The sequence below is a fragment of the Passer montanus genome, unplaced genomic scaffold (genome assembly GCF_014805655.1).
Source record: "Passer montanus isolate IOZ18808 unplaced genomic scaffold, ASM1480565v1 scaffold619, whole genome shotgun sequence".
Classification (NCBI taxonomy): Eukaryota; Metazoa; Chordata; class Aves; order Passeriformes; family Passeridae; genus Passer; species Passer montanus.
This window is the reverse complement of record NW_024371249.1, coordinates 1-13,053: the sequence shown is the minus strand read 5'-3', so window position 1 is coordinate 13,053 and position 13,053 is coordinate 1. Positions and strand designations below refer to the sequence as shown.

The window sequence follows — 13,053 nt, the reverse complement described above, 5'->3', positions numbered from 1 at the left end:
AGCCCCCCCCGAGCCCGCCCGCCCCCCACGCCGTGGGCCACATGGGGGGCGGGGAGACCCCGACGCTGCACGCCGGTGAGTCTGGGGGCTGCGGGGGGCTGGGGGGGGTCCCCCGGGCCCGGGCGGGGTCTCAGCGTCCCTCTGCCCCCCCCAGGCTCCGCCCCCCGCAAGCCCCTGGGGGGTCGCGAGGTGTGGAGCCCCCCGGCCCGTGACAGAGGGGACAGAGGGGACACGGAGGACAAATACCGGCGGCGGCCGCTGGCATGGCTGCCCCCCCGGCTCAGGTGGGGCTGGGGGCTCGGGGGGCACCTGGGGTGTCTCTGGGGGTCCCTTTGGGGTTTCCCTTGGAGGTGTCATGGGGTCCCTTTGGGGTCGCTTTGGGGGGGTTCCTCTGAGGGTCCCCAGGGTCCTTCGGGGGTCCCTTTGGGGGCTCATTTGGAGGTGTCACGGGGTCCCTCTGGGGGTCATTGGGGTCACGTTGGGGGCATCAGTTGGGGTCCCTTTTGGGGTCCCTTTGAGGGGTGTCACAGGGTCCCTTTGGGGGTCCCTGGCGTCCCTTTGGGGGTTCCTTTGGAGGTGTTGTGGGGTCCCTTTTGGGGTCCTTTTGGGGGTCACTTCGGGGCATCCGCAGGGTCCCTTTGGGGTCACTTGGGATCACATTGGGGACGTCAATTGGGGTTCCTTTGGGGGGTCACTCTGGGGGTCCCTGGGGTCCTTTGGGGGTCACTTTGAGGGTCTCCCTGGGGGTCCCTTTGGGGTCCCTTTGGGGTCCCCTGCCTGACCCCTCCCCCGCAGGTGCCGCGTGCGCGGGGTCCCGCGGCGCCCCCTGCTGGCGCTGTGCCTGGGCGGGGCCGCGGCCTTCGCGCTGCTCCTGCTGCTATTGGCCAGCCTGGCCAGGGGCGTGGCCGACGCCGACCCCGCCCTCGAGCCGCTCAACAACCCCCACGTGCGGGTGGGGAACTGACCACGCCCCCCCGGGGGCGGGGCCACGGGGGGCGGGGCTAATAAAGGGCGCCCCCTTGTGGCGAGGGAGGAAGAAGTGTCCATGTGGTTCTTGGGGGGCTCCAATCCCCCCTCAGTGCCCCCCAGTCCCCCCCAGTTCCCCCCAGTTCCCAGCTCAGCACACACTCGTTCTTTGCCCCCACACTGGGGGTCCCAGATGTTTCTTTGGGGGGTCCTGGGGGTTGTTTTGGGGGGGTGCTTTGGGGAAATTGAAATTTGGGGCATCCCGGGGGGAGTTTTGGGGTCCCAGTGGAGTTTTTGGGAGTGCCAGTGGAATTTGGGGGGTCCCAGGAGGGGTTTAGGGGTCCCAGTGAAGTTTTTGGGGGTCCCAGGGGGTTTTTTTGGCATCCCAGTGGAATTTTTGGGGTCCCAGGGGAGTTTTTGGGGTCCCAGGGGAGTTTTTGGGGGTCCCGGGTGGGGGAATTTGGGGGATCCCAGTGTTTTTTGGGGTCCCAGTGGAGTTTTTGGGGTCCCAGGGGAGTTTTTGGGGTCCCAGGGGAGTTTTTGGGGGTCCCGGGTGGGGGAATTTGGGGGATCCCAGTGTTTTTTGGGGTCCCAGTGGAGTTTTTGGGGTCCCAGGGGAGTTTTTGGGGTCCCAGGGGAGTTTTTGGGGGTCCCGGGTGGGGGAATTTGGGGGATCCCAGTGTTTTTTGGGGTCCCAGTGGAGTTTTTGGGGTCCCAGGGGAGTTTTTGGGGTCCCAGGGGAGTTTTTGGGGGTCCCGGGTGGGGGAATTTGGGGGATCCCAGTGTTTTTTGGGGTCCCAGTGGAGTTTTTGGGGTCCCAGGGGAGTTTTTGGGGTCCCAGGGGAGTTTTTGGGGGTCCCGGGTGGGGGAATTTGGGGGATCCCAGTGTTTTTTGGGGTCCCAGTGGAGTTTTTGGGGTCCCAGGGGAGTTTTTGGGGTCCCAGGGGAGTTTTTGGGGGTCCCGGGTGGGGGAATTTGGGGGATCCCAGTGTTTTTTGGGGTCCCAGTGGAGTTTTTGGGGTCCCAGGGGAGTTTTTGGGGTCCCAGGGGAGTTTTTGGGGGTCCCGGGTGGGGGAATTTGGGGGATCCCAGTGTTTTTTGGGGTCCCAGTGGAGTTTTTGGGGTCCCAGGGGAGTTTTTGGGGTCCCAGGGGAGTTTTTGGGGGTCCCGGGTGGGGGAATTTGGGGGATCCCAGTGTTTTTTGGGGTCCCAGTGGGGTCCTGGGGGTTGTTTTGGGGGGGTGCTTTGGGGAAATTGAAATTTGGGGCATCCCGGGGGGAGTTTTGGGGTCCCAGTGGAGTTTTTGGGAGTGCCAGTGGAATTTGGGGGGTCCCAGGAGGGGTTTAGGGGTCCCAGTGAAGTTTTTGGGGGTCCCAGGGGGTTTTTTTGGCATCCCAGTGGAATTTTTGGGGTCCCAGGGGAGTTTTTGGGGTCCCAGGGGAGTTTTTGGGGGTCCCGGGTGGGGGAATTTGGGGGATCCCAGTGTTTTTTGGGGTCCCAGTGGAGTTTTTGGGGGTCCCAGTGGAGTTTTTGGGGTCCCAGTGGAATTTTGGGTCCCAGTGGAGTTTTTGGGGGTCCCAGTGGAGTTTTTGGGGTCCCCCCCTAGAATGGGTGGGCTCCCACCGCCAGGTGGAGGCGGAGCAAGGCCAGGCCACGCCCCGTCGGAGGGGGCGGGTCCCAGGGGCTGGTGGGCGGGGCCTCGGTGGCGGGGGGCGTGGCCTGCGGCGGGGGGCGTGGCCCCGGCCGGAGCAGCTCCACCTCCAGCAGCAGCTGCCGCGGGCCCGCCAGGGGGCGCACCAGCTCCAGCAGCGAGCTGTGATTGGTCAGCGCCTGCGGGGGGCGGGGCCACGCGGGGAGCGGCCTCAGTGCCCCGGATGGACCCAAAACACCCCCGAGACCCCTCCCCAAATACCCCCGAGCACCCCCCAAAATACCCCCGAGACCCCTACCCCGGCAGAGCCCCCCCTCCTCGGCGTAGCCGGGGGGGCAGAGGCAGCTGAAGCCCCCCGGGAGGTTCTGGCAGCGGTGCTGGCACGGGACCCCCGCCCGGCACTCGTCCACGTCTGGGACCCCCGGGGGGGGAGAGAGACCCGTGAGACCCCCGGGAATGAGGGGAGAGACCCCCGAGAGGGGCAGAGACCCCCGAGAGGGGCAGAGACCCCCGAGAGGGGCAGAGACCCCCGAGGGACCCCAGAGGGACCCCCAGAGATGGGGGGGACACCCGAGGGTCCCTCGGCCCCTCCCCCGGCCACGCCCCTGCCACACCCACCCAGCAGAGGGCGGGGCCGTGGGTTGGGGTGGGGCTGCGGGCAGGGGGTGTGGCCGCGACTCTGGGGGCGGTGCCACCGCACCATGGGCGGGGCTATTTGCATGGGGGTGTGGCCATCCCCACAGTGGGCGTGCCCAGCCCTCAGTGGGTGTGTCTAACCCCAGGTGGGCGTTCCCATTCCTGGTGGGCGTGTCCCGCGGGGCAGTGGGCGTGGCCCGCGTGGGTGGGCGTGGCCCGCACCCCCGGTGGGCGTGGCCCGCGGGGAGTGGGCGTGTCCCGCGGGGCGGTGGGCGTGTCCCGCTCCCCTGTGGGCGTGTCCCGCTCCCCTGTGGGCGTGTCCCGCGGGGCGGTGGGCGGGGCGGTGGGCGGGGCTCACCGTGGCACTGGCGGCCGTCCGCGCCCAGCGCGAAGCCGGGCCGGCAGCGGCAGCGGAAGGAGCCAAAGGTGTTGAGGCCCCGAGGGGGACCCCCAGAGATGGGGGGGGCCCCCGGGGGTCCCTCGGCCCCCCCCCCGGCCACGCCCCTGCCACACCCACCCAGCAGAGGGCGGGGCCGTGGGTTGGGGTGGGGCTGCGGGCAGGGGGTGTGGCCGCGACTCTGGGGGCGGTGCCACCGCACCATGGGCGGGGCTATTTGCATGGGGGTGTGGCCATCCCCACAGTGGGCGTGCCCAGCCCTCAGTGGGTGTGTCTAACCCCAGGTGGGCGTTCCCATTCCTGGTGGGCGTGTCCCGCGGGGCAGTGGGCGTGGCCCGCACCCCGGTGGGCGTGGCCCGCGTGGGTGGGCGTGTCCCGCGGGCAGTGGGCGTGTCCCGCGGGGCGGTGGGCGTGTCCCGAGGCGGTGGGCGTGTCCCGCGGGGCAGTGGGCGTGTCCCGCGCCCCTGTGGGCGTGTCCCGCGGCGGTGGGCGGGGCGGTGGGCGGGGCTCACCGTGGCACTGGCGGCCGTCCGCGCCCAGCGCGAAGCCGGGCCGGCAGCGGCAGCGGAAGGAGCCAAAGGTGTTGAGGCAGAGCTGGGAGCAGCGCGCGCCCATGGAGCACTCGTCCACGTCTGGGGGCAGGGGGGCTTGGCCAGGGGGGCCCGGGGGGCGTCACCCCCCAGAGCCCCGGGCGGCGGCGGGGAGGGGGGCTCTGACCGAGGCAGGAGCGGCCGTCGGGGCCCAGGCTGAAGCCGGGGTGGCAGCGGCAGGCGAAGGCGCCCGGGGAGTTGGCGCAGCTGTGCTGGCACCAGCGGAACTGGCACTCGTCCTCGTCTGGGCACACAGAGCGGAGTCCGCCCCAAAATCAGCCCAAAACCAGCCCAAAAATACCCCAAAATCACCCTAAAATCAGCCCAAAAATATCCCCAAATCACCCCAAAATTAGCCCAAAATCACCCCAAAAATACCCCAAAATCACCCTAAAATCAGCCCCAAAATATCCTCAAATCACCCCAAAATTAGCCCAAAATCAGACCAAAAATACCCCAAAAACACCCTAAAATCAGCCCCAAAATATCCTCAAATCACCCCAAAATTAGCCCAAAATCAGACCAAAAATACCCCAAAATCACCCTAAAATCAGCCCAAAAATACACCAAAACTACCCCAAAATCAGCTCAAAATCACCCCAAAAGCACTGCATGAGCACCCGGTGAAACCCACGCCCAGCCCTCGTCCTCGTCTGGGCAGAGAGAGAGACAAAAATGCCCCAAAAACACCCCGCGAACATTCCGGGGGGCCATACCCAGTACTCGAATTTACCTGTGCCAAGGGGGCGGGGCCGGGGGCGGGGCTGAGCAGCGCGGCCGAGCGCGGCAGGCACAGGTACCCCCCGAAATGGTTCAGGCACTTCATGGAGCCCCGGCACGGCCGCGGGCCCGGCGCCGAGCACTCGTCCACGTCTGGGGGACAGGGAGAGGGGCTGTGAGAGGGGAACCCCAAAAAAACAGACCCAAAAACCCCAAAAACAGCCCCAAAAACAGCCCCGGGCCCGGCGCCGAGCACTCGTCCACGTCTGGGGGACAGGGAGAGGGGAACCCCGAAAATAACCCCCAAAAACCCCAAAGAACAGCCCCAAAACCCAAAAAAACAGCCCCAAAAATACCCCAAAAACCAGCCCCAAATATCCCAAAAAACAGCCCCAAAATCACTTCCCAAAAACAGCCCCGGGCCCGGCGCCGAGCACTCGTCCACGTCTGGGGGACAGGGAGAGGGGAACCCCGAAAATAACCCCCCAAAACCCCAAAGAACAGCCCCAAAACCCAAAAAAACAGCCCCAAAAATACCCCAAAAAACAGCCCCAAATACCCCAAAACCAGCCCCAAAATCACTTCCCAAAAACAGCCCCGGGCCCGGCGCCGGGCACTCGTCCACGTCTGGGGGACGGGGAGACAGTGAGAGGGGAACCCCAAGAAACAGCCCCAGAAACAGCCCCAAATACCCCCAAAAACAGCCCCAAATACAGCCCCGGGACCCCCAAAAACAGCCCCAAAATCACCTCTCTAAAACATCCCACGAGCCCCCCAAAAACACCTCCCAAAACACGTCCCCCCCCAAAAAAATCCCCCGGGACCTCCCCAAAAAACANCCCCCAATTCCGCCCCTCCCACCCCAAACCACGCCCCTCGCCCCAAAGTTGGGGGGACCCCCTCCCCAAAAAACGCCCCCAACTCAGCTCTGATTCCGCATCTTTATTGCACCCCCCTTTTTTGGGGTCACCCCTTTTTTGGGGTCCCCCCATTCCAAAATCCCGTATTTTTGGGGCTCCTCTGCATTTGGGGTGTCCTGGAGCTCGGGGTTCCCAAACTCCAAACCCCCCAAATTCGGGGGTCTCGATGCTCCCGTCGGGTTTGGGGGGACCCCGCTCCTTTTTTTGGGGTCCCCTCTCTGGAGGCTGCCCGGTTTTGGGGTGCCCAGTTTTGGGGTGCGGTTTTTGGGGTCCTGGGGCTGGTTTTGGGGTGCTGTTCTTGGTCTGACTCCGTTTTTGGGGCGCAGTTTTGGGGCTGTGCCTGTTCTTGGGTCTGTCCCCAGCTTTGGGGTTGTCCCCGTTTTTGGGGTGGCGTTCTCGCTCCATGCCAGTTTTGGGGTGCAGTTTGGGGTCCGTGTCCATTGTTGGGGTGCTGTTCTGGATCCATGCCAGTTTTGGGGTGCTGTTCTCGGGTCTGTATCCATTTTGGGGTGCAGTTTTGGGTCCATGCCGTTGTTGGGGTGCCGTTGGGGCCCCCCCCGTTGTTGGGGTGTGGTTTTGGGGTGCAGTTTTGGGTCCATGCCGTTTTTGGGGTGCGGCTCAGTCGTGGAACATGCGCAGCAGGCAGGCGCTGATGGCGGCCATGTAGCGCTCCCAGAGCGCCTGGTGCCTGGGGGGGGGATTGGTGGGGGTCCCGCGCTTTTGGGGACCCCCCCGGTGATCCCAAACCCCCCCCAGCCCCTTCTGGGGGTCCCTCGCTTTTGGGGACCCCCTGGGGATCCCCAACCCCCCCCAGCCCCGTTCTTGTGGGGCTTTGGGGCTCCCCTAAAAGCTGCTGGGGAAGATTTGGGGAGTCCCGGTTTGTGGGTCGCACCTCAAGCCGGTGAGGTTCCGGGGGGTTCAGGGGGGGTTCGGGGGGGCTCAGGGGGTGGCTCAGGGGGGGTTTAGGGGCTCCCCGGTTTTGGGGTCCCACCTGAAGCCCGGCAGGTTCCGGGGGGCTGCCGTGTAGTGCTGCAGGAAGAGCCGCAGGTCCCCCGGGCTCCACTTGTCCGAGCGGCACGGCTCGATCACCTGGGGGGGAACCCCCAAAAAAACCCGCCCGGATTTTGGGTGGGGGGTCCCCAAACCTGGGGGGGGGTTCCCCAGCCCGGGAGTGCCCCTCACCTTCTCCACCAGGTCCACGAAGAAGTCGCGGACGTCGCGGGCGTGCGTCAGCTTCCCGCCCACGTTCACCAGCGCCCGCGACAGCGCCTGGGCCACGGGGGCGTTGGGGACCCCCAAACCTGGGGGGGCACCCCCGGGCTCGGGGATCCCGCCCAAGGGGGGGTCAGGGGGGGAACCCCCAAAAAAACCCGCCCGGATTTTGGGTGGGGGGTCCCCAAACCTGGGGGGGGGTTCCCCAGCCCGGGAGTGCCCCTCACCTTCTCCACCAGGTCCACGAAGAAGTCGCGGACGTCGCGGGCGTGCGTCAGCTTCCCGCCCACGTTCACCAGCGCCCGCGACAGCGCCTGGGCCACGGGGGCGTTGGGGACCCCCAAACCTGGTTGGGGAACCCCCCCAGAACCAGGACCCCCCGCCCCGAGCCCCCCCAGGAAAGGGAGCCAGGATCTTGGGGGGCTCTCGGGAGTTTGGGGACCCCCAGAGCCCCCCAGGAAAGACCCCGGATCTCAAGGGGGTCTCAGGAGTTTGGGGACCCCCAGAACCAGGACACCCATCCCAGGAGCCCCCCAGGATCTCGGGGGGCTCTCAGGAGTTTGGGGACCCCCTCCCCACAATCCCTAAATCCCCCCCCGGGGGACCCCGGTGCTGGGAACCCCCTCCCCAACCTCCCCCATGCTCTGGGATTTTAGGGGGGTCCCAGGGTTTTGGGGGAGACCCCCGCCCCCCCAGGACACCCCGATTTTGGGGGGCTCACCTTGAAGTTGGCCTCGAGCTCGTTGTAGACCGAGATCTTCCCCCGCAGGGCCGAGCACACCAGGCTGGGGGAGGGGGCGCGTTGGGGGGGCTCCGGGGACCCCCAGAACCGGGACCCCCTCCCCAGCTCCTCCCCCCACAGCCAGGGTCCCGGGGTGCACTGGGGTTTTGGGGGATTTTGGGGTTTTTGGGGGGTTTTGGGGGATTTTGGGGTTTTTGGGTGGGAATTGGGGTTTGGGGGGGCACCGCCCTGTCCCTGCCAGTGTCCCCATGTCCCCCTGTCCCCATGACCCCGGTGTCCCTGTCCCAGTGTCCCCATGTCCCCTGTCCCCATGTCCCCCTGTCCCTGTCCCCCTGTCCCTGTCCCCGTGTCCCCTGTCCCCGTGCCACCTCTTGTGCTGGTCCAGCAGGTCCTTGTCTGTCACCAGCACCTTCAGCTCCTTCAGGTCCTGCAGGAAGGACTTGGGCAGGTCCCCGTCGGGCTCGGCCGCCTCGGGCGCTGCGGGACAGGGGCAGGGGCAGGGGTCAAGGGTCACGGGGACAGCGGGGTCACAGGGTTGTGCCGACAGCGGGGTCACGGGGCCACGTGGTGGTTTTGTGGGGGCTTTGGGGGTTTTTGGGGTGGATTTTTGGGATTTTTGGGTTCTTGGCGCACCCAGGGCCCCCTGGCTCCAGTGGGCCATCATGCTCTGGGGTTTTTGGGGTGGATTTTTGGGATTTTTGGGTTCTTGGCGCACCCAGGGCCCCCTGGCTCCAGTGGGCCATCATGCTCTGGGGTTTTTGGGGTGGATTTTTGGGTTATTTTTGGGTTCTTGGCGCACCCAGGGCCCCCTGGCTCCAGTGGGCCATCATGCTCTGGGCGCAGGCAGCGAAGTCCCCGAAGCTCAGGAACTGCAGGCGCCTCTTGCCCGTCTCGAAGCGGCTGTTGGCGAAGAACACGATGGCAGCGTAGTCCCTGGGGGGGCACGGGGGTCAGGGGGGCTGAACCCCGAAATACCCCCAAAACCCCCCAAAAAAACCCATAAAGAGCCCCCAAAACATCCCCCAAACCTCAACAAAATACCCCCAAACCCCAAAATTCCCCAAACCCTTAAATATCCCCCAAACCCCTAAAGTCGCCTAAAACTCCCCAAACCCCTTAAACATCCCCCAAAAAACCCATAAAGAGCCCCCAAAACATCCCCCAAACCCCCACCCCTTTAAATAGCCATCATGCTCTGGGGTTTTTGGGGTGGATTTTTGGGATTTTTGGGTTCTTGGCGCACCCAGGGCCCCCTGGCTCCAGTGGGCCATCATGCTCTGGGGTTTTTGGGGTGGATTTTTGGGATTTTTGGGTTCTTGGCGCACCCAGGGCCCCCTGGCTCCAGTGGGCCATCATGCTCTGGGGTTTTTGGGGTGGATTTTTGGGATTTTTGGGTTCTTGGCGCACCCAGGGCCCCCTGGCTCCAGTGGGCCATCATGCTCTGGGCGCAGGCAGCGAAGTCCCCGAAGCTCAGGAACTGCAGGCGCCTCTTGCCCGTCTCGAAGCGGCTGTTGGCGAAGAACACGATGGCAGCGTAGTCCCTGGGGGGGCACGGGGGTCAGGGGGGCTGAACCCCGAAATACCCCCAAAACCCCCCAAAAAAACCCATAAAGAGCCCCCAAAACATCCCCCAAACCTCTCCAAAATACCCCCAAACCCCAAAATTCCCCAAACCCTTAAATATCCCCCAAACCCCTAAAGTCGCCTAAAACTCCCCAAACCCCTTAAACATCCCCCAAAAAACCCATAAAGAGCCCCCAAAACATCCCCCAAACCCCCAACCCTTTAAATATCCCCCGAAACCCCCCAAAAACCCCAAACCCACAACCCCTTAAACATCTCCCAAATCCCTCCCAAACCCTAAAACCTCCCCGAACCCCAAAACCCCCCCGACTCTCCTCCCCATATTCCCAAACCCCCCCAACCTTGGGAGCTTTTTCTGGGTCCCAAAAGCCCCCCCAGAGCCCCGCAAGCAAAACCCCCAAATCCCCTTAAACACCCCCAAAAAAACCCATAAAGAGCCCCCAAAACATCCCCCAAACCCCCAACCCTTTAAATATCCCCCGAAACCCCCCAAAAACCCCAAACCCACAACCCCTTAAACATCTCCCAAATCCCTCCCAAACCCTAAAACCTCCCCGAACCCCAAAACCCCCCCGACTCTCCTCCCCATATTCCCAAACCCCCCCAACCTTGGGAGCTTTTTCTGGGTCCCAAAAGCCCCCCCAGAGCCCCGCAAGCCCCCAGACCCACCGGGCCAGGCTGGGGGGCAGCAGGAAGAGCTGCTGGATGTTCTCGGCCAGGGGCCCCCGCAGCTCCTCCACCGCCTTGAAGACCCTCTTGAAGTTGTCAAACTGGGGGGGCAGGGGGGGTCAGCGCCCCAAAACCCCCCCAGGGCAGACCCCAGACCCCAAAACCCCCCCAGGGCCGACCCCAGACCCCAAAATCCCCGCCCCGAGCTCCCCAGCAGGACCCGACCCCACAGGCCAAGGCCATCCATTTTTGGGGTTTTCCCCCGTTTTTGGGGGTGTTTTCCCCATTCTGGAGGTTTTCCCCATTCTTGGGATTTTCTCCATTTTTTGGGGTTTTCCCCATTTTTGGGGTTTTTCTCCATTTTTGGAGGTTTTCCTGTTTTTGGGGTTTTTGCCTGTTTCCCTTTGCCCCCATTTTTCTGATTCCCTCCCCTGTTTTTCAGATTTTCTGCCCCGTTTTGTTTTTTTTTTTTTTGGAATTTCCTCTTCCATTTTTTGGGACCTCTCCTCCAGTTTGTGGGGTTCCCCACGGTTTTGGGGTTCCCCTCCGGTTTTGAGGTTCCCAGTTCTGGGGTCCCTCCCCGGTTTTCAGATTCCCCCCCCCCCCGGTCGTGGTAAATGCCAGCCCCTGCAGCAGCTGGAACAGGTGACTCTGGGGACATTGGGGACATCGTTGGGGACAGCCCCTGAGTGAGCCCTGAGTGGCTCTGGGGACCCCCAGGGTGGGCTTGGGGTTTTAGGGTCCCCAATGTCCCCCCCAGATGTTTTAGGGTCTCCACAATGTCCCGCAGGTGTTTGTTTAGGGACTCCCCAGGTGCTTTAGGGTCCCCTCCCAGGTTTTGGGGTGCCCCTGGGTTTTGGGGTCCTGGGTTTTGGGGTCCTGGGTTTTGGGGTCCCCCCAGTTTTGGGGTCCCCCCGGTTTTGGGGTCCCCCCGGTTTTGGGGTGCCCGTGGCTCTGGGGTCCCACCTGGCGGCGGCAGCTGCGGATCCCCACCCCGGTGCGGGCGCTGACCTCGTCCAGCTCCTTCTTGGTGCCCTTGGAGAGTTTCTTGCCCAGCAGCTCCCGGGCCAGCGCCTCGTCGAAGGCGTAGTACCTGGGAGAAAACGGGGGAAAGCACGGAAATGGGGAGGAAATGAAAAAAACGGGGGAGAAAAACACAGAAATGGGGAGAAAATGAAAAAAACGGGGGAGAAAAACACAGAAATGGGGAGAAAATGAAAAAAACGGGGGAGAAAAACACAAAAATGGGGGAGAAAATGAAAAAAACGGGGGAGAAAAACACAAAAATGGGGAGGAAATGAAAAAAAAATGTGAGAAAAACAGAAAAATGGGGGAGGAAATGCAAAAATGGAAGGAAAACCCCCAGTCCCTCCCAGTTCCCCCATTTCCAGTCCCAGTTCCAGTGCTCCGTGTCCCCAGTACCACTGCATGAGCAGCGCTCCCAGTCCCTCCCAGTCCATCCCAGTCCCAGTCCCAGTGCTCCCAGTGCTCCCAGTACCTCTGGACGAGCAGGGCCTGCCGCTCGGGGGGGATCTGGAAGAGCAGCACTCCCAGTGCTCCCAGTGCATTCCCAGTCCCTCCCAGTCCCTCCCAGTCCATCCCAGTCCCTCCCAGTGCTCCCAGTACCTCTGGACGAGCAGGGCCTGCCGCTCGGGGGGGATCTGGAAGAGCAGCACTCCCAGTGCTCCCAGTGCTCCCAGTCCCAGTGCCCCCAGTCCCAGTGCTCCCAGTGCCCCCAGTCCCAGTGCCCCCAGTCCCAGTTTCCCCAGTCCCAGTCCCAGTCCCAGTGTTCCCAGTGCTCCCAGTCCCAATCCCAGTGCATTCCCAGTCCCTCCCAGTCCCTCCCAGTCCCAGTCCCAGTGCATTCCCAGTGTTCCCAGTCCATCCCAGTCCCTCCCAGTTTCCCCAGTACCTCTGGACGAGCAGGGCCTGCCGCTCGGGGGGGATCTGGAAGAGCAGCTGCTGCAGCAGGCGGGGGGGCGCGTGCAGGAGCCGCTCCAGCATCTGGAACGTTCTGTAGTGGTCGCGGGTGTCGCTCTGCAGCACGGCCACCGAGGTGGCCTCGCGCTCCAGGAGCCCGCCCCGCAGCCGCCGCGCCACCGCCTCGGCCACTGGGGACAATGGGGACAAACAGGGGACACTGGGGACAGACAGACAGAGCCACTGACCCCCCGGAGCCACCGCGCCACCGCCTCGGCCACTGGGACAGACAGGGACAGACAGGGGACATTGGGGACACAGGGACACTGTGGGGACATGGGGACAGCCACTGACCCCGCCCCAGAGCTGCTGGGCCACCGCCTCGGCCACTGGGGACACAGAGGGGACATTGGGGACATTGGGGACATTGGGGACAGACAGACAGAGCCACCAAGCCCCTGGAGCTGCTGGGCCACCGCCTCGGCCACTGGGGACACAGAGGGGACATTGGGGACATTGGGGACATTGGGGACACACAGACACAGCCACCGACCCCCCGCAGCCACCGCGCCACCGCCTCGGCCACTGGGACAGACAAGGACACACAGGGGACATTGGGGACACTGTGGGGACACTGAGCATCCCCCAGCTGTGCTCAGGTGTGTCCCTGCTGTGTCCCTGCTGTCCCCAGCCCTGTCCCGTGTCCCCAGGTGTCACAGCTGTGTCCCCATGTCCCCGTGTCCCCATGTCCCCGTACCCGAGTGTCCGTCCAGCCACAGCCGGTACACCTCCTCGTTGATCAGCGTGGTGTCCCCGTGTCCCCAGCCCTGCCCCGTGTCCCCAGGTGTGTCCCAGGTGTGTCCCAGGTGTGTCACAGGTGTGTCCCCATGTCCCCAGCCATACCCGAGTGTCCGTCCAGCCACAGCCGGTACACCTCCTCGTCGATCAGCGTGGTGTTCCCCACGAACACGTCCAGGTCGCTGCTCATGGCTGGGCCGCGGGGGCACCGGTGTCACCAAATGTCACCAGTGTCACCAGTGCCACCA

At 64.2% G+C, this 13,053-nt stretch overlaps 2 protein-coding genes and 1 long non-coding RNA gene across 13 annotated transcripts in view; 1 reads left to right on the top strand and 2 right to left on the bottom strand.

Moving 5' to 3' along the window:
* The window catches only part of ZFPL1 (zinc finger protein like 1), a gene marked incomplete at its 5' end in the record, with an annotated part of 3,058 nt that extends 2,037 nt beyond the window's left edge, over window positions 1-1,021 (top strand). The window contains 3 exons of the mRNA XM_039727509.1: window positions 3-75; window positions 155-284; window positions 796-1,021. Coding sequence (XP_039583443.1) covers window positions 3-75; window positions 155-284; window positions 796-964 — 372 coding nt within the window. The remainder of the gene's footprint in view (window positions 1-2; window positions 76-154; window positions 285-795) is intronic.
* Window positions 1,022-2,915: 1,894 nt separating this feature from the next.
* On the bottom strand, window positions 2,916-4,510 carry LOC120510990. Its single transcript, XR_005629656.1, has 3 exons — window positions 4,368-4,510; window positions 4,163-4,282; window positions 2,916-3,029 (listed from the first exon to the last, which is right to left on the bottom strand). It is a non-coding gene; the product is annotated as an uncharacterized LOC120510990 (long non-coding RNA).
* A 1,377-nt stretch (window positions 4,511-5,887) lies between these two features.
* Window positions 5,888-13,047, bottom strand: LOC120510989 (FGF1 intracellular binding protein). Of its 11 annotated transcripts, XM_039727515.1 has the most exons (10): window positions 12,911-13,047; window positions 12,000-12,198; window positions 11,054-11,180; window positions 10,088-10,188; window positions 9,242-9,375; window positions 8,203-8,311; window positions 7,814-7,877; window positions 7,320-7,406; window positions 6,872-6,969; window positions 6,490-6,568 (listed from the first exon to the last, which is right to left on the bottom strand). In XM_039727515.1, the coding sequence occupies exons 1-10, from the start codon at window positions 12,993-12,995 to the stop codon at window positions 6,499-6,501; spliced, it is 1,074 nt and encodes a 357-aa protein (XP_039583449.1). In that variant the 5' UTR covers window positions 12,996-13,047; the 3' UTR covers window positions 6,490-6,498. The 11 variants fall into 11 exon arrangements, 5 of the variants coding, with proteins under 5 accessions (XP_039583444.1, XP_039583445.1, XP_039583449.1 ...); XM_039727514.1 differs by lacking the exon at window positions 7,320-7,406; XM_039727512.1 differs by lacking the exon at window positions 10,088-10,188 and having other exon boundaries at window positions 7,063-7,406; window positions 9,242-9,342; window positions 11,099-11,180.
* Window positions 13,048-13,053: the final 6 nt, after the last annotated feature.